At 44.1% G+C, this 23,908-nt stretch overlaps 1 protein-coding gene across 3 annotated transcripts in view; it reads right to left on the bottom strand.

Annotated features, from left to right (window-relative positions):
• LAMP3 (lysosomal associated membrane protein 3) overlaps positions 1-16,962 on the bottom strand; it is a 33,257-nt gene extending 16,295 nt beyond the window's left edge. For all 3 annotated transcript variants that reach the window (XM_014846236.3, XM_014846235.3, XM_044771147.2), the window contains exons 1-3: positions 16,693-16,962; positions 9,523-10,280; positions 8,656-8,784 (exon numbers count right to left, since the gene is read on the bottom strand). In XM_014846236.3, the coding sequence (XP_014701722.2) occupies positions 8,656-8,784; positions 9,523-10,280; positions 16,693-16,741 (936 nt within the window). In that variant the 5' untranslated portion in view covers positions 16,742-16,962. The remainder of the gene's footprint in view (positions 1-8,655; positions 8,785-9,522; positions 10,281-16,692) is intronic.
• Positions 16,963-23,908: the final 6,946 nt, after the last annotated feature.

Below are 23,908 nucleotides of genomic sequence, written 5' to 3'. Positions count from 1 at the left end.
GGCCAAGTTTCCCCCTGTTAAAATGCAAATACATATGGAAGATGGAGAAGTTGGAGGGGCATATATTAAGCTTTTACTAGTAGTTAGTATGTTAGGGAAGGGGTTCAAACTGAGACCACTCATCCCTGACACTACCATGGGTGGGCTTCCCGGGGTCCATAAACCCTCTGGGGAAAATAATGCGTGCAAAATCGTGTGTGCATTTTCTTGGGTAGGATATCAATTACTCTAAACAGGTTAATGGGTTCATGTCTCCAAAATAGTTAGATGGGGCCACCATGAGGGATTCTGGGAGGAAATGGTTTTCCCTGAGATCACCGGGTGTTCTCGAGAAGAGGACCCAGCTGGCTGTGTTCAGATATATAAAACAATACTCCACATTTTATCCAGAGATTGTCCTTTTGGAAAAACAAAACAAATAAACAGACCAGAAAATAGCCACATAACCGCCTATATCCCAAGAGACTCAGGGTATGAAACATTAAAAAGAATTGAATCAAGATATGAAAGGGTAAGTTGAAAAAGGAGTTTTTATCTTTAAAGAAGGTGTTTACAGTGTTACTGCTTTTAAACATTCATTAGAAAACTATCCACAGGTAAGAAGTGCGAAAACTGGTAGAGCAACCAAAATCAGAGTCTGAAATTGAATTACTTTTAGAAGTTTCAAACCTAGTCATTCAAGAAATTTACCAGTAATGATCTCGACCACATTCTAGTCTATTTGCATATTACTTGTGGATAAAATGATGAGTCCTTACACAATATAAGGAAATACAAACTGTTTTAGTAAGGTCACTGCTATTGATACAGTGAACTCCAGATCCTACAATTGATGGAGCAGGACCTACCATGTCCCAGCTTCTCATCATGTGCCAGGCACTGAAGCAGGCACTTCTATGCCGTGTCTTACCTAATCCTCACAGCAGCATGAGAGGAACTGGAGGCTCAGTGACCCGCCCCAGGTTCCAGCCCTAACAGGTGGCCGAGGAAGCTATAACTCCAAGCTACCTGACTCAGTCTCACCATTAACCTCTCTTTCATATCCGCTCGAGGCCAGGTATTGCTCTAGATCCTGGCACAAGAATAAGACCTGCCTCCCTCCTTAGAGATGCTCAGTCTCAAGTCTCAAGATAAGTTGAATGATGTTCTTGGACCATCCGTTTGTTTTAGAGAGAAACATCTATGACCCAGGCCCTTCTTGGGTTGCTCTCACATGCCATTTGTTCAGGTTATTCTTTCCTTGAGGTTCATTTTAGCTTAAGAGGTACCTGGATTTCAGGGCCCATAGTCACTGTTACAAGACCTCTGCCGCGTCCTAAGGGCAGAGAAGATCCACTGAAGGGTTTTAAGCAGGGCAGTGACAGGAGCACGGCTTTGTTTTTGCAAATCGCTTGGGCTGCAGTGTGAGACTGATTTAAGGAGCAGCAGGAGAGCAGTGACGAGGCCAGCTCAGAGCCCCATGGGAGACCTCCTGTGGCATCTCCTTGCTCAATCCTTAAGGAAAGGGTGCTTTGTATTTCTATACGGGTTTCCCAGCTCTCCAAGTGCATGCTTTCACCCACATTGCCTCCTTGGATCCTCAAAACAAGCCCCTGGGACGGAATAAATATTATCAGCCCATTTTATGGGTGAGAACAAAGAGGCTCGGAGGAGTTCATCATCTACCTCTGATTCACACTGTTTGTAAGTGAGACAAAGCAAGATCTTCTCTACAAGATCCTGCCGTACATTTTCCTCCACAGGACATGTGGATATGGAGCAAAAAATTCATTGTGCAGGAGCTTTCTTTCACATTCCCCGAAATGCTGTTGCCTGTACGTAGCCATCTATAGGAAGCAGGACCAGCTATATAATTTGTGAGCCTAGCACAAAATGAAAATGCAAGATCTCTTATTAAAAAATCGTTAAGAATTTCAAGAGGTGACAGCAAAGCATTAAACCTGGCATGGGCCCTTCTGACACACAGATTGCCTGTTAAGCCAGCCATGATAGGAAGGGCCTTTCCTGCTCCATGAGGATTGGTGCTCCATAGGGCTAATGCCAAAATGAGGCCTTCCAAAGCAGACGGCCGCGCACTCACATTCACCGAGAGTTCATCTTACTGATGTCACAGCACAGGGCCTGTGTCCAGGTTTTCTTCTGTTTTGACTGAGCCAAAATTAGCCAAATGCTGACTGGGACTGAGGTGATGTTTATCTTATGGTACAGGAAAAGCATGTGTTAAGTGAATTACCGTTAAAAAAAAAAAGAGCAGGGGGATATTTAGTTTCCTTGAGATTCCAAGTTTTAGATAATTTATGATGCTGATGTGAAGTGAGTCTTATTTAGACAACTGTGCCCACTTTTTTTCTGTAGCATTGTGGTGTTACAGGATGTTCTTAAAGGAAGGAAATGATCTTTTATCTAAACCAGAGCAAAGCATTTTTTTAGGCTTGGAAATTCAGAATCTGGTACAATTTGAATGGGAATAGGACTGAAGTTTATTCCATATGAAAGGTTGGCAAGTTTTTTCTGTAAAGAGCCAGATGGTAAATATTTTGGGCTTTCTGGTTCTCTGTAGCAGCCACTCAAGTCTGACACTGTAGCACAAAAGCAGCCATAGACAACACGTACACAAATGAGTGTGGCCACATTCCAAAAGCACTTCATTTATGGACACTGAATTTGTATTTCATATGATTTTCTTTTCTTTTTGTTTTTTGAGGAAGATTAGCCCTGAGCTAACTACTGCCAATCCTCCTCGTTTTGCTGAGGAAGACTGGCCCTAAGCTAACATCCATGCCCATCTTCCTCTACTTCATACATGGGATGCCTACCATAACATGGCTTTTGCCAAGCAGTGCCATGTCCGCAACCGGGATCTGAACCGGCGAACCCCGGGCCGCCCAGAAGCAGAACGTGTGAACTTTAATCTCTGCGCACCAGGCTGGCCCCTCATATGATTTTCACGTGTCACAAAATATTCCTTTTTCTTTCCAACCATTTAAGACCATAAAAGCCAGTCTTAGCTTAGGGACTGTACATTTTTTGGTGGCAGGCTGCATTTGGTCTGGGGGCCATAGCTTGTTGGCTCGTGGTCCACATCATCAAAGAAAAACAAGGCTGCTGAACAAATTAGAAGGTTATGAAATGTTAAAAAGAGAGTGGTTAACCTCCTATTTGGGAGAACAAATTGTTGCTAAGAATTTTTTAAGACTATTTAAAAAATATCTCTTTTTCCCATGTTAGCCTAGTTTGAGTTGTCAAATCTTTGGGAACATTTCTAAAATTTAATTTTTTTATTTGTTCAGTAAAAGAATGGGAATTATAACGACAAGACTTACTTCCTGGGTTGATGTGAGGATTAAATGAAGGAATCCATGTAAAAAACTTATCAGTCTTTACTCAAATTAACTAGTGTTATTAACAGCAGTAATAATCAATTAGATTGTCTCTTCCCAGTAAACCTCTCTCATTGAGCTCAAGTGATAATTTTTACCTATTTCTTACAGCTTAGATCTACTACAAAGAGAAAGAAAGAAAGAGCAAGCAAGTGAACTAAGCTTAGGTTGATTGATTAAAGAACCTATTGATTACAGAACCCGAGCTAAAACCTCAGCTCTGGGGGATGGGAGCTGGGTGGATACGGAGGAGAAGATTTGGGGTGTGGGGTGGTGTTGGGAGCTTCAGGCAGGTGTCAGATCCAACCCAAAGCCCAGGGTAAATGACATGCCGCACGGTATGCAGTTTATAATGCCTGCTTTCTCCTTTGACACCCAAGTGGATCATTCTCTGCCAGATGTTTTCTCATTTGGGGTTTGGGTTGGAGACTGACAAATGTCTCCAATGCCAGATTCTTGAAGACAAAGTAAAAATCCTTTCTGTACCCATCAGCATTCACAAAAGGGGGCCAAGGACTCCTAACAGCCAAATATGGCACTTTAGCACTCACAGAATGTCTATTTGAAGGGACTACTTGCAACAGTGCCAACTCACTCTTCAACCAATGGGATGCTGACACAGTGGCTCCTCACTGCCCGCATCTAAAGAGAGCTCCACAATATCTCATCAAAGAGATCCTAATTCCTCAAGGAACCTTAACATCCTCCTTTGCAAGGATGGGGTCCAGCATAAGACAGCCAATCAAGCTTGCCCAGGAAGGCAGCATACCAATGACCACGAGGCCCAGGGTCCTCTCCTTGATTTCTGCAATTGTATAGTGGCAATTTCATAGTCACAGATGTTTAGGATGTGGATTCTGTCTTCAACATCAATCAGGCCTATTTTGCTCAGCATTGTTGTGACTACATCAAGAAACCTTTGCTCTAGACACAGCAAAAGGAAGCCAAAGAGGCTGTTTTTTAGAGCTGCTGGGCTACTTCTTGGCAAGTTGGCCCAGAGTTCTCTGTGAAATTTAGATTCACTCCATTATTGGTTCATTTCTTTGTCAAACATTTGCTAAAGATCTATTACATACAAAGTCAGGGCTGGGCACTACAAAGACATGTGAATAAGTCATTGACTTGCCTTCAAGATGGCAAAATGTGTGACAGGTGCATTAAAGGAGGCTCAGGAAACCAAGAGAAGAAAATCTCTTGGTTTTACCTGGGGTAGAGATGGGGGTGGGAAAGGGGAGACTTCATAGGGAGAAGATAATTGAGCCATCTTAAAGGATGAATGCAAAAGGGGGCTTAGGGGTGGGACGGGCATTCCAGGCAGAGGGAGAATAGGGCAGGAAATGGTACAGCCCACGTGGGACATTCTAAATAGCGCCCTCTGAGGATGTTTGCATTTGAATTCTAACAGCTCTCAGGAATCTATAAGCTAAGAGGGCTCCAAAGGCCCCTGAAAGGCCTGGGGAAGCACCAGGTGGGTGGGCAGCATTGGATTGCCACACTCGGCTGGCTGATACACTGCCTGGCCCTGCTGCCTCTTCCCTTGGGTGACTGATTCCTCCCACGTCCCGGAGCCAGGGCTGGGGGCCTTGAGCTGCCCCGCCAACCAGGTGGAGGAGAAAGCGATAGTGTAGAGCACACAAAAATAAACTCTACACAAAGGGACAGAAAGACGGTTTTAAAACTAACTATCCAAGCAGGAAGGAAGTTGTGGGGAGTGGGGGGAAGAAAGGTATATTTATTCTGCACCTGAAGGGGCTGAACGACTTTCAGCAAGCCACCTTAATCAAATGAGATGCTGATGTGGGAAGGTTTTCAGTTCTTGAAAAGATAAAACTGAGAGAAATGAGAAGGGAACCCACCTCTCCTAATCCCACCATGAGCCAGACCCCCTGCTCAGCACTCTCACAGATGCCAGCCCAGATCACCCTCACAGCAGCCCAATCAAAGAGGTGCTGGTTGGCTCCATCCTACAGAAGAGGAAACTGAGGCTCAGTGAGAGAGCTAGCAACTTGTCCAATATCAAGTGACAGTTTAGAAGGCAGATTTTTCTTTACGTTTCTATCACTGGCAGTGTTTCAATTTTTAAAATTACAAATTATTCTACATGATTTGAAAGCTGGAACTACAGCCTCTCTGACTTTTGTTTTCTCCTGTAATGTCTAGCTCAGTGATGGGGACAAAGTAGGTGCTCAGTAAATTCTTATTGATAAATTGGTTGATAAATCAGCATCCGGCTATCTTTCTACAACTTGGCTCTCAATTATAACATTTATTATGTTATAACTAATGTAAACTCCTATTTTCCAAGGCGCTCTTTTTCTTTAGAGCAGTGGTTCTCAAACAGGGGTGGTTTTGCCCCCCAGGGGACATTTGGTAATGTCTGGGGACGTTTGGTAATGTCTGGAGACATTTGGGGTTGTCACAACTGGGGTTGGATGTTGCTACTGGCATCAAATAGGTAGAGGCCAGGAATACTGTTCAACATTCCACAAGCACAGGAGGGCGTCCATCACAGAGACTTATCTGGCTCCAAATGTTAATACTGCTGCTGTTGAGAAACGCTGGTCTAGACGGTGGTGACAATTAAAAAGTGGCTGACGGAATTGTTGAGCCCATTTCTCTTGTGGAAGAATCTAGATGGCTTTCCTGCCATCTAGACAGTCCACCGGGGTCCACAGGCCAAAGTGGACCCACAGGTATGTTTTGCTTGGCCAGCATAGTGTTCAAATTTTTAAAAAATGTGCTGCCGACGCTAAAAAATCACGTGCTTTTAAAAAAAGATCTGGATTTCTGCCTTCTCTTGAACAATCAGAAGATCTGGCAACACGGGTCTCCCATTATCACCAGACAGAGGGGATATGTAAAAGGTTTAGCAAATGGCACAGTAGGGCAGTAGCCACTCAGAATGGACACCCAACCATCCAGAATGAGTGCCCACCATAAAAGACAGGGACAGTCCTGGGGCTAGATGCCAGCCCAGCCACTGGCACCACGAGCCAGAGCTGAGGACTGGCTGCCCCCTGTGGGGAGGACAGGCAGTCCCTACCCCTGCCTTTGTCTCTTCACCACTGAGGCTTGCCACTTGTCATCTCACATTTACTCTAACATTTTCCTTATGCAGATTTAATGGAAAAATGTAGTCTTCATCAAAAGTGGGAGAATGAAAAATAAGGACTACCCATTTCAAGGAAGAAGAAATTTTTCCTAGCCTACTTCCCTCATTAAGTTCTATGCTTAGCCCCTGTAATCTTTGAATTTGTGGCCACCGTTTTGGCTTAACCAAGTTCTCTTTCAAAATGCAGAAATTTCCCAGAAGGACTAAGGCTGGCGGGAACTTTGACCTTCTCTGAGCCTGAAAGCAGAGTTCCTCTTCACATGGCTAAGGTGGTAGCCTCTTGGGGAATGGGTGCCGGGGGAATGGAATGAATAAAGTGAACTTGGCTGGCGAGACTCAGGAAAAGCAGCTACTGCAATGCTTGGGGTTCTGGATTGCGATTGGCTCACCTTGCTCCTTTCTGAAGTGGATGGAGGGAGGGAGGCCTTGCTGGTCCTTCTAGCTCTATCTGGGCACTCATTTCCTGCCCACACGTCTGGAGGCACAGAGGACTTCCAGAAAGGCAGGGATTCTATACTTGGGTGGAGTCTGATCAAACAGAGCCCAGCCTGATTCTGGGAAGGCAGGGATGGGGGCCTCAGGAGGTAGAAGAAAGGAGCAAAGAGAGACCTGGACAGGAGCCAAAGAAACTCCTGCTTGCCGTTCTGCCTCAGGCCTGGCAGCAGTGGCCATTGTGTGCCACAGACAAATGCTGGGGGGTTCCGATGCCTTCCTTTAGGCAGTTACTCACACAGGCAGTTGTCTGGGTGGAATCAAGCCCTGAACGGAGGCATAAATGCTTCTCTCTCTATCCTCTGCCATTTGCTGAAGTGACTTTTAAAAACTTCCTGACACCTTTACAGTGTAATCTCTGTTGTCCAGGAATGGAGCACTTACTCTGCCCTGAACGTTCTTCTCATGTGAGGGGTTATGTTTTCCCCATTTGATACTGAAAGGAAACCACTGATTTCTCAAGGGCATCTCTACCTTAAGGAGAAAAGTAGGCATGAGGAAGATAAAGCCTTTGAGATCAAGTTAATAATAACAACAACTATGATAACAACCCCCTCTTTATTGAACACTGTCACGTACCAAGCACTGTGCTAGATGGTTTACAGAGACCATTTCTAATTCTCCCAAGGGTCCTACTAAGTAGGTGTAATTATTTCCATTTGCTAGATTAGGAAACATGCCCCAACTAGTCCAAGATCACCAAGCTAGTAAGTATTACGGCTGAGAGTCAATCTTGATTGGTCTGACCCCAAAGTCTATGCTCATTCCCTTCCAAGAGCTGCTAACCAAGACCCCCTCTAACTTCAGAGGTCACATTAGACAGGTGAGTCCCAGCTGCAAGGGGCCTCCTCTCTGGCTCTTACTTGGCCTATTGGAAAGACACTTTGGGACAAGCAGGGACAAGTCTCTCCTTTGAGAGTGGGATGACCAGTAATGTACCCCCAAGACATTTACCCATTTCGGTCACTGTAATCATAGCTACTGGCTGTTGCACAACTACTTTCCATGTACTGGACACCGTTCTCTACAGAGGTGATCTTTAATACCTTTCTCCCATTTTTTAAATGATAAAATAAAGCTCAAACAGGTTAAGCTGCCTGCCTGACGTCACAAGGAGAACAAGTGAGGATCAAACTTGCAGCCAAGACTCTCTGACTGCACATTTGTGCTCTTTCCATTCTACTGCGCTGTCTACCCCCTTCCAGAAGATGGTCTGGAAAACCCAATACCTGGTTAGTCCCTAAATTTTGCCTGCCGTGGTTGGAAAGACCCATTGTGACATCTGATTTTGGTTTTAGAATAATCCTGTTTGTTTGTGCCACTGGGAATTTCTATGGGTCCGTTTATCTGCACAACTTCCTCCTTGGATGCTTTGCAAAGGGCACCTGTGGCCAGGCTCCCCAAGGCCAAATCTCCTCTAAGAGGCCTCGAAGCCCTTCTTGGGCTGCACAAAGGAGGTCGAAGGAGGAAGAAGGCAAACATGAGATGTCGACACTTCCCTCCTCTCCATCTCCATGCCCCTCGTTCTTATCAGAGAATACCTCAAAAGGCTCTCAGATCTATTTCCCCTGGAACTTAAAGTGAAGTGGGGGATTGCACCACTGGGCCGCAGGGTGAGGGAAAGGGAAAGCGATGCCAGAGCCAGCTAGTAGGAAGGAGCTCAGTGCTTACCTTGGTAAATGTGAGATTCACAAATCCGCCCCAGAAATTCAAGAGAAGGTTGGATTTTCGGGAGCCACAGATCCCTGAGACTTGAGTTGTGTTGGGGTCGATGTTGAAGTATCCCTGAGGTGGAGAAGCCTAAACCAAAAAAAGACAGATCAGGTCAATGAGATGTAGACGAAAACTGTAGCTAGGGAACCAGAAGCACAGGCTAGGACGTGAGCCGGAAACTCAAGGCTCGTGGGTATTCACTTGAGAATTTCGAAGTCCTTGAAAGACAACTCTCATTTGCAAACTGTTAGATTCAAAACACTTTTTAACATGGAGTTCTCTCACAGAGAAGAATTTCTGGATAATTCCTGATAGGTATATTCCTGATAAACTGCATGGAATTTAATTTTTGTTAAAGGAAATAGGTTGAAAGGTACTACAAAGAATCTTAGCCACCCGTCCCCCCTCCCCCCAACTTCTTGTTAATCTGGATTTTTCACATTAATGGTACAGCTGGCTGGAACCATGGAGACCATCTAATACAAATTTCTCATTTCCCAGGAAAGTTGCTGAGGCTTGAAAGTCATCCGGAGGGGTAGGGCCAGGTTGGGGTCCATACTGGACACACCCCAACACTCTGCCTGCTAAAAGTGATGGATGCGCATATTTAAAATTTTGGCGTGTTTTCCAGTCACCCTTGGTTTCTATTTTTATATGTCTTCTAAAACAGATTCACCTTTTAATGGAGCACATTGGAGAAAGAGGAGCTCACAGCTATTCATTTCATTAAAAGACAGAAGATGCAGAGGAGTGTTCATTCTTGGCAAGGCAAACTCCACTCAGAATTTTTGAAGATAGCGTTACAGTCCTATGGTCCCAACTTACCGACTTTGTGTCTTGAACTGTCAGCTGTATCCCCATCTCTGCTTTGATGCACAGCTTGCTTCCATTTAGAATTTGGTACATTCCAGTCTTGGCTGACGAGGGCTGAGGTGCGAGGGTGGGCCCAGGAGCCGTGGTGGTAGGTGAGGCCGTTTGGGTGGTATTGCATGTGCCTGTGGTTGGTCCTGGGGGGTGGGTGGAGTGAGCGGGATTCTGGCTGGTTGTGCTGTTGTGTGGTGAGGTGGACAAAGTTGCTGGAAGGGTGGTCTGGTTACTGAGTTGGGTGGTTTTCCCAGTTGTGTGGCTGACAGTCGATGACCTGGTTCCAGTTGTATAGGCTGATGAGGTGGTGGTGATGGTGGTGGGCGGTGAACCAGGACCTGCACTGGGGCCGATTGTAGCCTCAGTGACTGGAGTGGTGGTGTGTGTGTTGTCGGGTGTAGCCAGAGTTGTGAGTAGGGTGTTGGTTATTGGGCTGGTGGACAGGGTGCTGTTTGTAGTTACCAGGGAAGTTACTGCTGCAGTTTTTATTGTCGTGTGTGTGATTGGGGTCTCAGGGTTGACGGTTGTGGCAGCTGTTTGAGAGGTGACCTGACCATCCATTGATCTTGTTGCCAAAGTTTTGTGAGGCACTTGGTTAGTTGGTTGCGAGAGGGAAGGTTGCGCTCTGGTCTGCATGGTTGCCGCTGTGGTAGGTTGAGAATAGTCCGTGATTTCTGGAAACACATTCGCTCTGACGTGACTGCCATAATACAAAATCACTGCAAATTAGGAAACAAAAGCATTAACAAATAAGTAATAGCTCACATGAGCGAGGGAAAGAGTCCCTCTCCCACTTCCATTTTAATGGTTCGTCATTAAAAATTAACATGCATATTTTTAGATTTGGGAGAAACTTACAAGAATATAACAATGAAGTAAAGATTACCCAAGATTCTACCGTGAGGCCACAGTTTTAATGTGTTGGTTGCTCTCATGTTTTTTACAGGCTTGTGATCCTATGGCAGATACCCTTCTGCATGCAGCCCCTTTGACTGTGTGGGGTGTGTGGTACTAACACCCCAAAGTGATCATGCTCAGCGAGCTATCTAAGTGTCGATGCCTCTTCATTCCCCATCTTCAAATGTGACTCCAGAGAGTGTCCCTAGGTAGAGAGTGTTCCTGGGTGGGGTGCCGCTGTGATGACCTGATAGAGCTGGGGCTGCAGGAACAATGGTGAGAAAGATTTACGCAGAGTTGTACCATTTGCATAGAATCATATAATCCCAGGTCCAAAGTGGGCCTTAAAGATCATCTAGTCCAAACCCTAATCTGATGTGTGAATTGTACCTATGGATATTTGCCACATGTTCATCCAATCTATGCATAATTACCTCCAACCATGAGAGATTCATTTCCCTTCCATGTTTTAATCTTGCCACCAGTTTTTTGAAATATTGTATAGACCAGTTCCAGTCATTTCTTTACTTCACATTTTGAATGGCCCAGCCTTTCTCAACTAAGAAAGAAAATTAAGCCATAACTGCTCGGATACCTCTGGTAGGCTGTCCTTTATGGTTTGGCTTACATGTCAGCTCCTCAGAGAGTCCTCCCTTCCTCCTAACATAAAATAGCTCCCACCCCCATGATTGTCCATCGCAGTGTTGTATTCATTGCCTTCACTGCACTAGTCACAACTTGTAATTATATAAGGGGATGGTTTTCAAACATTTAATAATAAGCTTGGCCAGACAGTGTGTACCAGCAGAATATCAGTCCTGATTATAAAATTGTTTATTGGCTTATATTCACTGTACGTCTCTCCCACAACATTAAAAGCAACCTCCAGGTGGGAACTGCGTGTATTTTTTGCACCACCAGAGCCAGTGCATAGAAAGTGCTCGGTGGGTATGGGGTGGAGGAATAAATAACTGAATGTGTAAGTGAGGATAAGAGTGTTGTAGACCTTCTAGGATTATGGTAAGCCTCAAACAAGTTGGTTTAAGTGAAAGTCTTCCTGGACCATTAAGCATACCCACAGCGTGTGTTACTGTCACAGGTTCTCTCCTGGGCATCCCTTAAGGGCAAAGGCCTCTGGCTTTTTTCCAACCAGAATAGGCCTATCCTTGTCTCCTTCCAGGCATGTGGCAAGCCAGAAAATTGGACAAAGTGCAAACGATGTTCCTTAAGTGTTTACGGTCAGGCACACAGAGAGATGGCTCTGCCTGTTCTGTGCAGTGGTTTCACTGTATTTACGCTCATTGGAGCTGTAGCTTCTTGTGCTGGGCAGTGACCTGGGTGAACATGGGGGAGAAGGGATGGGAGCTCACTCTATGCTGGTGTTTGTAGAGTCCTGAAGTTCACATCTCATCGAAATCATCCATAAACTCCGGTACTATCTCCCTCTTCCATTCAATACATTTCTAAGTGGTTACTATTCCGAGAATAACAACACTAAAAATTCCAAGTTACTAGACACTTACTATGGCAGGCCTCAAGTCAAGGGTCATCTTTTACCAACTCCTCTCAAAAACCCTCTGATGGGTACTGTCTTTATCCATCTTTCAGATGAGGACACTCAGATTTAGTAAATTCCATCAACTTGACCACAATCACAGCACTAATAAATTTTGGAGCTGAGACTTGAGCCCCTGCCTGAACCAAAGCCTGCCCTTGGATTTGGGGATGGGTGGGGATGGGTGCCTCACTGGGAGGAATGGTGAGAGAAGAAACAGCAGCAGAGGAGAAAAGAGTAGGCGCCCTTCCAGTGACCTCAATTCACCAAACCCTCATAATGGAGGTCCTTGGTGAGGCTTTCAAAGGCTCATGTACTAAAATAGTGATTATTTTCTCAAAGGAAACTTCTAACTTTAAACCCAGTGGTAACACTTAGGAATTATTTCTGCACAGCTGGCTTGCCAAATGGGGGGAAAAAGTGGTAGTTCACATAGCCTTGGATAACCTTCAAAAAGACTTATTATTAATGACATTAAGTTACTGGAGACTATCATTAAAGAGTCTTTTTTGTATCTAAAATGTTTATTTGGATAAGTGAAATGTATCATACTTGAGAGTCGTGGATTTTATGGGCTGGAGGTTGACTGTGTAAGTCTTTGTAAAATCACTATGTGTGGAACCTTATGGCCACATTATAGAGCCTGGAGCAAGATTTTTCCTTTCAGGATTGTTATGAAGGTTGACAGTTGTTGGAGATTTATTTTCATAATTCATTTGGGCTCAACCTGAGGGGTTGTTTCCTCGGTCAGGAATCCAACAGGAACCCCATTCAGTTCATACTATTACTATGGAGAAAGAAAATTCACTCTCAGATGTGGTTTCTAGGAATATCCTGTAGTAAAAAGCAAAGGTTGCTGCCGGGAACTCTCAGAGACTGGACATCACTTGCTTTTTGCTCTCTTGGGGACATCATTAGGTCTTTGACAAAATCCCACTGTGTACAGCTCGTGCTCATGAGTTAAAGCAAATCGTCTCAACTGAGTAGAATTTCCTCAACTGAGTAACACACCTGTAAAAGGAGGTTCCTTCCTAATAATGTGATTTGAACACCTCTCTCACTAGTGATGAAGGAACTCAAATAAGGGGAAAAAAGCACAGTGGTCACTCACGAATGCACAGCATCCCAAACAGGACAAGAAGACTCATGGTGCCCCGTCAAGGTGTGCTTGGTGTGTAGGCAGTATTTGAGGAGTGGCTGGAGGTGATGGCAGTTATGGCGTCTTGATATGGTACATGACTTTGTAGTGGACAGGCTGGGCTGGCAGGTGGCTGGACCAAAAGTGACCAAAAGTTGGTCAGAGTGTGTTACAGACTGAACCAGTCTGGGAAATACTGTTCAAACCTTCTTCTCCTTCCCCTCTCTTGCCCTCCCCTCCTCTCTCCATCTCCCTGTGGGAGTGTAGGGTATAAAAGGGGGTCAGGTGATTAGATGGAAAACTGACCGGGTTAGGTGTGCTGTGCATTGTAATATGCCCCATAAAGTTCATGTGTTAGGTACTAAATGGAAATAATACCCCGAGAAATACTCTGTTTTACAAAATCTATACATATGACCACACATATATGACCAATCTTTGTAAAAATTGGGTCACAGTTTTTAAATGGGACCTCTGGCCCCATACAGGTTTAGTCAAGCTCACAGGTCTGTCTGAAACCCACAAAGAAGGCAGTGTGCAGAAGCAAGGGTAGGATATAGCTCAGACTCTGTCTCGACCCTCCTTCTCCTCAAAAGAACACAGCCCTGGAGTCTGCATGCTGATTTGTCAAGTCCCCACCGCTGCACCCCAGCATCTCCTCTCCAGGATTCAGGAGACTGAGCAAACAAGTACCTCAGGGCCCTGGCCCATTGCTTGAAGTCTGCTCGATGGTGAGCTGCAGGAAGAGGTGTGAGAAGGTTTTGGTTCCCCGATAACCCACAGGTGGAACTGAGAGATGACTCGTGGGCCAGGCCCTGGGAAAGTCAGTGACAATACTGGGCTTTTCTAGGTATTTCCCTACGGTCGGTCCCTCCCAGATAGCCTCTGCCTGGTTCCCTGCCACACTCAAGTTAGCAGATATGTGGGAGCCTCCTCTGAGCCAAGCTCCAGGCCAGGCACTTGGGGTAGTTCTTGGTTCTCAGAGGCTCAAAGCCTTGTGAGGCAGATACAAAAAGGGACCACACTCTTCAAGTGGACAAGTGTTATCATGGAGGCAGGCCCCAAGTTCTATGGGGTGGGAATCCAACACAAGGAGAAATTCTTCCAGGCAGCAGGAAGAGGGTGTGCAAAGGCACGGAGGCTCTGGAGAACAGCAAGGGGGTCGTGATGGAACATAAGGAGGGTGTGGGGAACGGGAGGTGAGCTGGGGGCCCAGCAGGGAGCAGGAGTGGCAGGTCTTGGAGGCTATACTTTGCCTGCAGAGCTCTAAGGATCACAGCTGGGGGGGTAAATGGAGCCCTGTGGCCACATCCAGGGGCAGGGAACTGAGGCTAGCCTCCGAGCACTTTCTCTGGCACCTCCCTGGGCAGCAGAAGCAGCCCAGCTGGGTGCAGCAGGAAGACCGTTTTTAGACGTGTGGGGTGGCAGGGGTGGGCCCTTAGCAAGATTCTGCTCACAGTTTCACAGCCTAACCTTAGACCTTTTAGCAAAAAGATGTAAATCTACCTCTGTTAGTTTCCTGTGGGACTTGAGATTCAAAGAGAACCCTTGAACAGAAGGGGCTCTAGCCCTGCGGCAGAGACTACTGGCTGACTACCCCCAAATCCAGTCTCTCCTTTTTCTTTGATAACAGAATCATGAGTTCAAGCAGAGCACTTGCTGCCTGGAATAAAGAACCCTAGGTCCAAGCCTCCCTTCCAGCTAGGTGGGAACGTGTGACTGAGTTTGAGTCAAGGCGATAGAAGTGGGAGGGTTATGTGGGCCTTCGGGGAAGGCTGCATGAAGGGACCTCCATCACCTACATGGCCTCTCTATTGCCTTTCCACTTTCCTCCTGTAACCAGCTTGCCACTTGTATATGATGGTTGGAGCTCAGCAGACACCTAGAACCATGAGGAGACCTTGCAGGTGGAAGTCACTCATAGGATGGTGGGTCCACATCACGAGCCCCCACATCAGACCTGGTCTTGGACTTGTTCTCACTTGAGAGACAAACAAACATTTCTCTTGTTTAATTCATTATTATCTGGGGGCTTGTCCCTTACGTGCAGCTGAACCTAGACTTAGACACAAACTTAAATCCCGTCATTTTATAGGGGAGGAATCTGGAGCCAGAGAAGCAAAGACTAAATGGCTAATTTACCTAGAAGCTGTTTCTCTCCTAGCCAATGACTAACAGTTTTTGCTTCGATTCAACAAGTATGTCTTGAATCGCTGCATGCAGGGCCGTGCAGCACAGGAGTGCAGAGCACAGACCTTGACGCTGGACTTCCTGCATGTAAATCTCAGGGCTGTCACTTGCTAGCTGAGTGATCATGAGCAATTCCTTCACCTGCCTCAGTACTTTCATCTGGAAAATGAAACCTTTTCCAGCACCTTCACATGCTTCATTCACTCAGTTCACCTCTGAGAATTTGCTGCCCAGAGAGGAAAGGGCAACATGGGCATTTTCTCTCCACCTGCCCTTGCATTGATGGAGCGCTCGTTGCGTTCCTGAATCCGCCAGACATCTATCAGCCATTGAACTGGCGCTCACACCCAGGTCCCTGAAGGTTGTTGCTAGAAGGAGATCTGCTTTTTTATTAGCTTGCCCTGCTAAATGTAATGAGGACTTCCCCTTTAGCCTCCAAAAGAATGTGAAACTCTAATTCTGAAAGTGTGGCACAAGGAAAAACAACTTAGATTGGGACAACTCGCCTGACCCTTCACCCAACTTTCATGACAATTCATGTTACAATCAAGTGCCACTGTGTCCCCCATTTTAGCATGTGAGCAGGGCCGTGTGGACAGAGCCAGTTCCCTCACATTTTCAATTCAGTGGTTCTAGAAAGAATTGCGAATTAACCAGCAAACTTGACAACAGCACACAAGAGCCCTCAATGTCCTAGGGAGAAAATGTTCTTGGTGAAAGCAGCGGGTAGGAACATGAAATAATCATTAAAAGCTCAGTTTCCCAGAGAACCTCTCTGATCTGAAGTATAATGGTAATTAAAAAAAAAAAAATCTTTGACACCCTGTCTTACACCTTTCTGAAATGGCACAATTTGTTACACCACATCTCATTCATCTTCACGATTCAGTTTATGTAATATACATATAGCATTTCTGTTTGAGAAAAAACAGGAAAAGCAAGACACGATGTGCTTTTCCTGGACAATGTAGCAAGAATCCATTTCTAAGCCCTGATTCAGTTCTCCATCTCTTAAATCTAAGTGATTTCTACAAACTTTCCCTGATAAGGTGCCCAGAACCCAATTGGGAACCAGAGACAGTGTCACTGTCTTCTGGGGTTGACAGCTACTCTACCTGACTTATGGAAAACAAGTCCAAACTGCTAAAACCCTTGGAAAAAAATGAAGATGTGCTCCACATGTGTGCAATAGTAAGCAGGAGATGCTCCCAAGCCAAGTGCCCACAGGAGCTGCAGCTACTACAGCTGCTTCAGTCTGTCCTGACCCACCTTGGGCAGTACGCTAGAATGCATTAAATTTAATAGGACCAGACATGGCAGAGTCACCATGGAAATCATGTGCATCACTCACCAGCCAGGGACACGAAGAGCACCACCACTGCAGAGAGCTGCCAGGCCATGGCTGGGGAGCCAGGGAGGGAGAGCCACTGCCTCGACACTCGGCACAGCTGCGTCTTCCGAATGGCACGCGGCTAGTTCCAGGGCAGGCTCTGAGAACAAAGAAGATGCCTCCCTTTGGCCCTCATTCACTTGTGGCAAAGAAACTGAAATAAGTTACATAATGAGAAGTGGCTGAAGGCCCTCCCAAGTGGTGCACTGAGCTGGGAGGGAAACCGCAAGTGGCCCTTGTGCGACAGCAGACACTTTCATCTCTGCCTGTAGAGTTTGTGAGGGGCAGGGATGGGGGATGGGAGGTAAAGGGCACCTGAGATCACTTCTGCACAAGAGGTGGTGGATCTGGGGCAGCGCCAGCTTCCTTCTCTCATAAGTTGGGTCTCCATTTTCCTCTAAGATCGTGAGCACATTTCTGTAAACCTAGACAGTCTTTTCAGCCAGGAGAAGACCAGTCCCTCAGGCAGAAGGGTGACAGGAGTCTTCAAACTCGGTAGCTGGAGCACTGTCTGTCTCTGTGCATATCCACAGAAAGTCTGAGTTGGACGCCCAAGGTCACGTCACCTGGGCCTCACCTGAGGACCTCACTTTGTGAGGATGGGAGGAGAGTGAGCTGGGAGTCAGGGAGATCTGGGTTTGAATCTGGCCCTGCCAACTCATCAGCTGTAACCATGAGTTGCCTAACCTCTTGAGTAACCTCTCTGAGCCTCAGTTTCTTCTGCTGCGTCATGGGGATAATAATGCGTACTCCCAGGTGATTTTACAAACCAAAAACTTCTGGACATAAAAAATACTCAATATCTTTGAAAGGCAATCTGTTCAGGTCTTATCTCCTTCCTTTATTAATTAGACAGGACAATGACAGTCAATCTTTTAGGACTCACAGGTATTTACATTTACATTTAGGCAGTATATTAGGATACCCTCCTAATTATGGGGTTTAGGGCTTTCAGCTGAGTCTCAAATAATTTCCTGAAAAACAACTTTGGCTACAACTATTTTATCTTACTATGTTGCTCTTAACACTCTAATCAAGCAAACTTACCAAAGTGACTAGTGTGTTGCCAAATTTAATTTTTATGGTGGAAGGAGATTGACTTGTGCCAGTCAACCTAATTTCAGCAACTACCTGCCTAACATTCTGGTCTTTGAGTCAATTTATTCAATAGACAATAATTAAGTAGATGCTATGTGCCAGACACGCTTCTTATTCCATTTAAGCCCCACAGCCACTCTATGTGTCACTTGTTATTATTGCTGTCCCATTTCACAGATGGGGAAACTGAACACAGAGAGGGCAAATGATTTGCCTAGAGTCACTTAGGTAAATGAAGAAGCTGGGCTATGAATCCAGTCTGGCTCGAGAGTCTAAGATCGGGATTTTTGGTGAGGAAGATTGGCCCTGAGCTAACATCTGTTGTCAATCTTCCTCTTTTTGCTTGAGGAAGATTGACCCTGAGCTAACATGTGTGGCAAACTTCCTCTATTTTATGTGGGATGCCACGACAGTGTGGTTTGGTGAGTGGTGCTAGGAGGTCTGTGCCGGGAATCTGAACCCATGAATCCTGGGCTGCCAAAACAGAGCGTGAGAGCTTAACCACTTCGCCACCAGGCGGGCCTGTGTCTAGGATTTTAAGCACTATGCTGTACTACCACTGAAGAGGTGTTCTTGACTAGAATACAATATATCCTTTCAGGTTGCTCGCTGCCTGGTTGAGAAAAAACTTCTGTTGATATACAATAATAGCCAGAGAGTGACTAACCAATTGCTTTCTGATTAGAGCCACACTAGATGAGGAAAGGAATAGTGAGAGATGACTTTATGGTGGTTGGACCTTGGAGAGACTTTGAAGGTCATAGAGGATCTAGACAGTTGGAGAATAGCAGGGATAATAATAATAATAATTCCCATATAAGGAATCCCTACTATACGCCTGACACTGTGTAATGCATATAGCGTGTCTACAGGCAGGTTTTTTTAAAATCCCTGTTTTACTATGTGGAAACTGAACCCCTCAACATCACACAACAGGCTAAGATTTGCATCATGGCCTGTCTGGCCCTGAAGCCTGTACGCCTTCTGCTGGACCACAGGGAGTAAAATCTCATGGGTGGTGATGAGCCTGACTGGAGGGTACTGGAGAGTAGTAGGGACTACAGTTGAAAAATCAAGTTAGTGCCATCTTGGAGAGGCCGAAAAAGCCAGACAGAGGAGTCTAGCCTCGACCCAAGAGGATATGGAGTACCCTGAAGGGCCCCATGAAGGAAAAAGTTATATATGGAAGCAGGAGTTAGCCTGACACGTGGTAAGAGTCCTGTGACTTTGAAGGAGAAAGCTCATCCCTTGATCCAGGCAACATTTACTGGAGGATGCCTGAAACCAATCTCCTGAGCAGGTGCTTAGAGGATCAGAGTCTTGAGGTTGTTTTTCAGGACTCCTGCCTTTGACTAGAGTAGAGATGCCAGAGCTGGGTGTTTCAGAGGCAGCCAGAACATTTAAGCACTCTTTCAGATGCATCCCACAAGTTTTGGTATGCTGTGCTTTCATTATCATTCATCCCAAATTATTTTCTAATTTCTATCGTGATTTCTTCTTCGACCCATTGGTTATCTAGGAGTTTGTGGTTTAACTTCCACATATTTCTGAATTGCCCAAATTTCCTTCTGTTATTGATTTCTAATTTCATTCCCTTATGGTTGGAGAACATACTCATGATTCAGTTCTTTCAAATTTATTGAGATTTGTTTTATGGCCTAACATATAATCTATCCTGGAGAATGTTGTATATGCATTTGAGAAGAATGTGCTCTTGTTTGGATGGAATGTTCCACAGATGTCTGTTAGTTCTAGTTAGTCTACAGTGTCATTCAAGAATATTTCATGATTGGTCTTTTGTCTAGCTGTTTTATCCATTATTGAAAGTGGGGTATTGAAGATTCCAATTATCGTTGTTGTATTGTCTATTTCTCCCTTCAATTCTGTCAATTTTTTTTTAAAGATTTTATTTTTTACTTTTTCTCCCCAAAGCCCCCCAGTACATAGTTGTATATTCTTTGTTGTGGGTCCTTCTAGTTGTGGCATGTGGGACGCTGCCTCAGTGTGGTTTAATGAGCAGTGCCATGTCTGCACCCAGGATTCGAACCAACGAAACACTGGGCCGCCTGCAGCAGAGCGCGCGAACTTAACCACTCAGCCACGGGGCCAGCCCCAATTCTGTCAATTTTTGCTTCATGTATTTTGGGGCTCCGTTCTTAGGCTCCTATGTGTCAATGATTTTTTTTATTTTTGATGGAATGACCCTTTTATCACTATAAAATGTCTTTCTTCATCTTTGGTGAGTTTTTGTTTTAAATCTATTTTGTCTAATATTACTATAGCTACTCCAGCTCTCATTTGGTTACTCTGCTCATGGTATAGCTTTTTCCACCTTTTACTCTGAACTATTTGTGTCTTTGAATCTAAAGTGTGTGTCTTATAGACAGCACATAGTGCGATCATTGTTTTTGTACTAATTTTCCCAATATCTGCATTTTAATTGGAATGTTTAACTCATTTATACTTAACATAACTACTGTTCAGGTAAGATTTATGTCTGCCATTTTGCTCCTTGTTTCTATATGTCTTTTTTTTCCCCTCTGTTTCTCCATTTATTGTCTTCTTAGGTGTTAAATAGACATTTTCTGGGTACAATTTTACTTTCCTTGTCCTTCCATTTACTTTTTTTTTTCTTTTTCTCCCCAAAGCCCCCTGGTACATAGTTGTATATTCTTTGTTGTGGATCCTTCTAGTTGTGGCATGTGGGACGCTGCCTCAGCGTGGCCTGATGAGCAGTGCCATGTCCACGCCCAGGATTCGAACCAATGAAACACTGGGCCGCCTGCAGCAGAGAGCAGAACTTAACCACTTGGCCACGGGGCCAGCCCTACCTTTTAAAAAAACAAAAACAAAAACAAAAACAAGTTATTTTCTTAGTGGTTGCCCCGAAGATTACAGTTAACATCTCAGCCTATAACAATCTAGATTAATACCACCTTAATTTCAATAGTATATAAAAAATGTTTCTATATAGCTCCATTGCCTCCCCCCACTTTTTGCTGTGGTCGTCATACAAATAACATCTTTATGCACCCATCTTCACAGGTTTACATGGGTTTATAATGATTGCTTTATGCAGTTGTCTTTTACATCATATAAAAGAAAAAAGAGTTATAAACAATGTTATAGACTGAATGTTTGTGTTCTCTCAAAATTCATATACTGAAGTCCTAATGTGGCAGTATTTGAAGGTGGGGCCTTTGGGAGGTACTTAGGCCATGAGGGTGAGGCCCCCACAATGGGATTAGTGTCCACGTAAGAAGAGGAAGACAGCTAGCCCTCTCTCTGCTCTTCACCATGTGAAGAAGATACAGCGAAAAAACAGCCGTCTATAATCCCGGAAGCAGATCCTCATCAGAACCTGACCACGCTGGCACCCTGATCTCGGACTTCCAGCCTCCAGAACTGTGAGAAAGAAATTTCTGTTGTTAAAGCCACCCAGTTTATAGTAATTTGTTATGGAAGTCAGAGCTAACACAAACAAAAAATATATTTATAATCTCTTTCATATTTACTGTGTAGTTACGTTCCCTGGTGTTCTTTATTTCTTCATGTGGATTCCAGTTACTGTCTAGCAACCTTTCATTTCTACCCAAAAGACTCCTTTTAATATTTCATGTCGGGCAGTTTGGCTAGTGATAAATTATCTCAGTTTTTGTTTATCTGGAATATCTTAATTTCTCCCTCAGTTTTGAAGGATAGTTTTATGGATACAGAATTCTTGGTTAACAGTCTTTTTTTTTTTTTAAGCACTTTAAATATATCATCTTATTGCCTTCTAGCCTCAGTGATCTCTGATGAGAAATCTATTAATCTTATTGAGAATTGCATATGGTTTTAGATATGGATCAAAGTTCATTGCTTTACATGTAGATACCTGATTGTTCCAGCACCAATTATTGAAAAGATTATCCTTTCTTCACTGTAGTCCTTTTGTATCTTTGTTGAATATCAGTTGTCCACATATATATGTGTCTATTCTCTTCCACTGATACAATTTTTTATATTTATGTCAAGATCAAATTGCTTTGATTGCTGTAGCTTTATAATAAACCATGAAATCAGGTATTGTTAGCCTTCTAACTTTGTTCTTCTTTAACATTCTTTTGGCTTCTCCCTTCTTGCTCTGTTTCTCTCTTTCTACCATGATCTCACTGTGTGGCCCTCAGATGTGCTGTGTACCTTCCAGAACTTGTGAGTAATAAATCTTCGTCCTCAAAGTTACCTGATAGTTTTTGCTGAAGTGCATCCTGCAATCTTAATAAGAACCACAAAGGCTGGTCCAGCCACAACATTGGCCCCAGGGGAAGTATCTGTGGGGGGCTCACTATGAGTAATACAGCCGCAGAAGGGGCTCAGGCATTCCTAGCTGATAGTACCACTATCAATAGGATGAGACCAACAAAACATAAGGAGACACAATTCAGCCCATAACAATGTTGTCTTGTTAAGTGATCTGTGTGCACTGAAGAAGAATATGTGTATTCTTCTGCTGCTGGATTCAGTGTTCCATAAATGTTAATTAGGTTAAATTAGTTGATACTGTTGTTCAAGTATTCTGTATTCTTATTGATTTTCTTTTGGTTTATCAGTTCTTGCAAGAGAGGAGTTGAAATAGCTGACTATAATTGTGGATTTGTCTATTTCTCTTTGCAGTTCTGTTTTTGCTTTGTGTATTCTGAAGCTCTGTTATTGAAGTATAAAACATTTAGGATTGGTATGTCCTCTTGAAGGATTAACCACTTTATCATTTTTAAATGATCTTCTTTATTTTTGGTCATAGTCTTATTCCGAGACCCACTTTGTTTTATATTAACATAGTGTGAAAATTAGTAAACAGAAACCTCCTAAAATTAGAGTCCAGAGGCCAACAGAGGGAGTTTTCATGCCGTATGGTGATACCAGAGCCCAACAGGAAGAAGAAAGACTTCCTCTTCTTGATTGGCAAGAAGCTCAGCCAATGAGAGATTGTCACTACTGAGTCAATGAAACGCCCCTACACCTCTGAACTCTTTGTTTACAACAGTCCTTCCAACTTCCTTTTCCCCTCTATAAAAGACTTTCTCCTCCCCTTCTTGCAGAGCACTTGCACATGGCTTGCCATGGTCGCATACCAGGAATTACAATTCTTTGCTGATGCTGAATAAACCCATTTTTGCTGGAGAAATAACTGGCTATTTGTTTAAGGTCGACAATAGTCATTCTGGCTTTCTTTTGATTAGTCTTGACATATCTTTTTCTATCCTTTTACTTCTTTGTTTTTTTAAAGATTTTATTATTTTTATTTTTTATTTTTCCTTCTTCTCCCCAAAGGCCCCCAGTACATGGCTGTATATTTTAGTTGTGGGTCCTTCTAGTTGTGGCATGTGGGAGGCCGCCTCAGCATGGCTTGATGAGCGGTGCCATGTCTGAGCCCAGGATCCAACCTGGCAAAAACCTGGGCCCCGGAAGCAGAGCTCATGAACTTAGCCACTCGGCCACGGGGCCAGCCCCATCCATCCTTTTACTTTTAGCCTTTTTGTGTTTTTATACCTAAAGTGGGTTTCTTGTAGGCCACAGGGCAATCTTATTTTTAATATCCAATTTGACAATCACTCCCTTTTAATTGGGGTATTTAGGCCCTATGATTATCGATATGGTTATGTTTATATCTACCATCTTGACAATTGTTTTCTATTTTTCCAGTCTGTTCTTAGTTTCATTTCTCCTTTTGTTCTGCCAACACTTGGATTAGTTGTATGTTTAAAATTCTATTTTATCTCATTTGTTGGCTTATTAGTTGTAAATCTGTCATGTTATTTTAGTGTTTGCTTTAGAGTTTATAGTATATAAACTTATACTTTATTTAGTATATCTTTAAGATATCACAGTGTGCCTCCAAACGATTTCATACCACTTCACATATAACATAGGAACTTTACAAAAGCATACTTCAGTTTCTCCCCTCCTGGCTTCTGCTCTCTTGTTTTCACACATTTTAATTCTGCATATGTTATAAACTCCACAGCACATCGTTATTACTTTTTATTTAAACAGTCAATTATCTGTTAAAGAGATGTAAATAATAAGGGGAAAAAGC

The sequence above is a fragment of the Equus asinus genome, chromosome 5 (genome assembly GCF_041296235.1).
Source record: "Equus asinus isolate D_3611 breed Donkey chromosome 5, EquAss-T2T_v2, whole genome shotgun sequence".
Classification (NCBI taxonomy): domain Eukaryota; kingdom Metazoa; phylum Chordata; class Mammalia; order Perissodactyla; family Equidae; genus Equus; species Equus asinus.
This window is presented reverse-complemented; position numbering and strand designations above follow the sequence as displayed.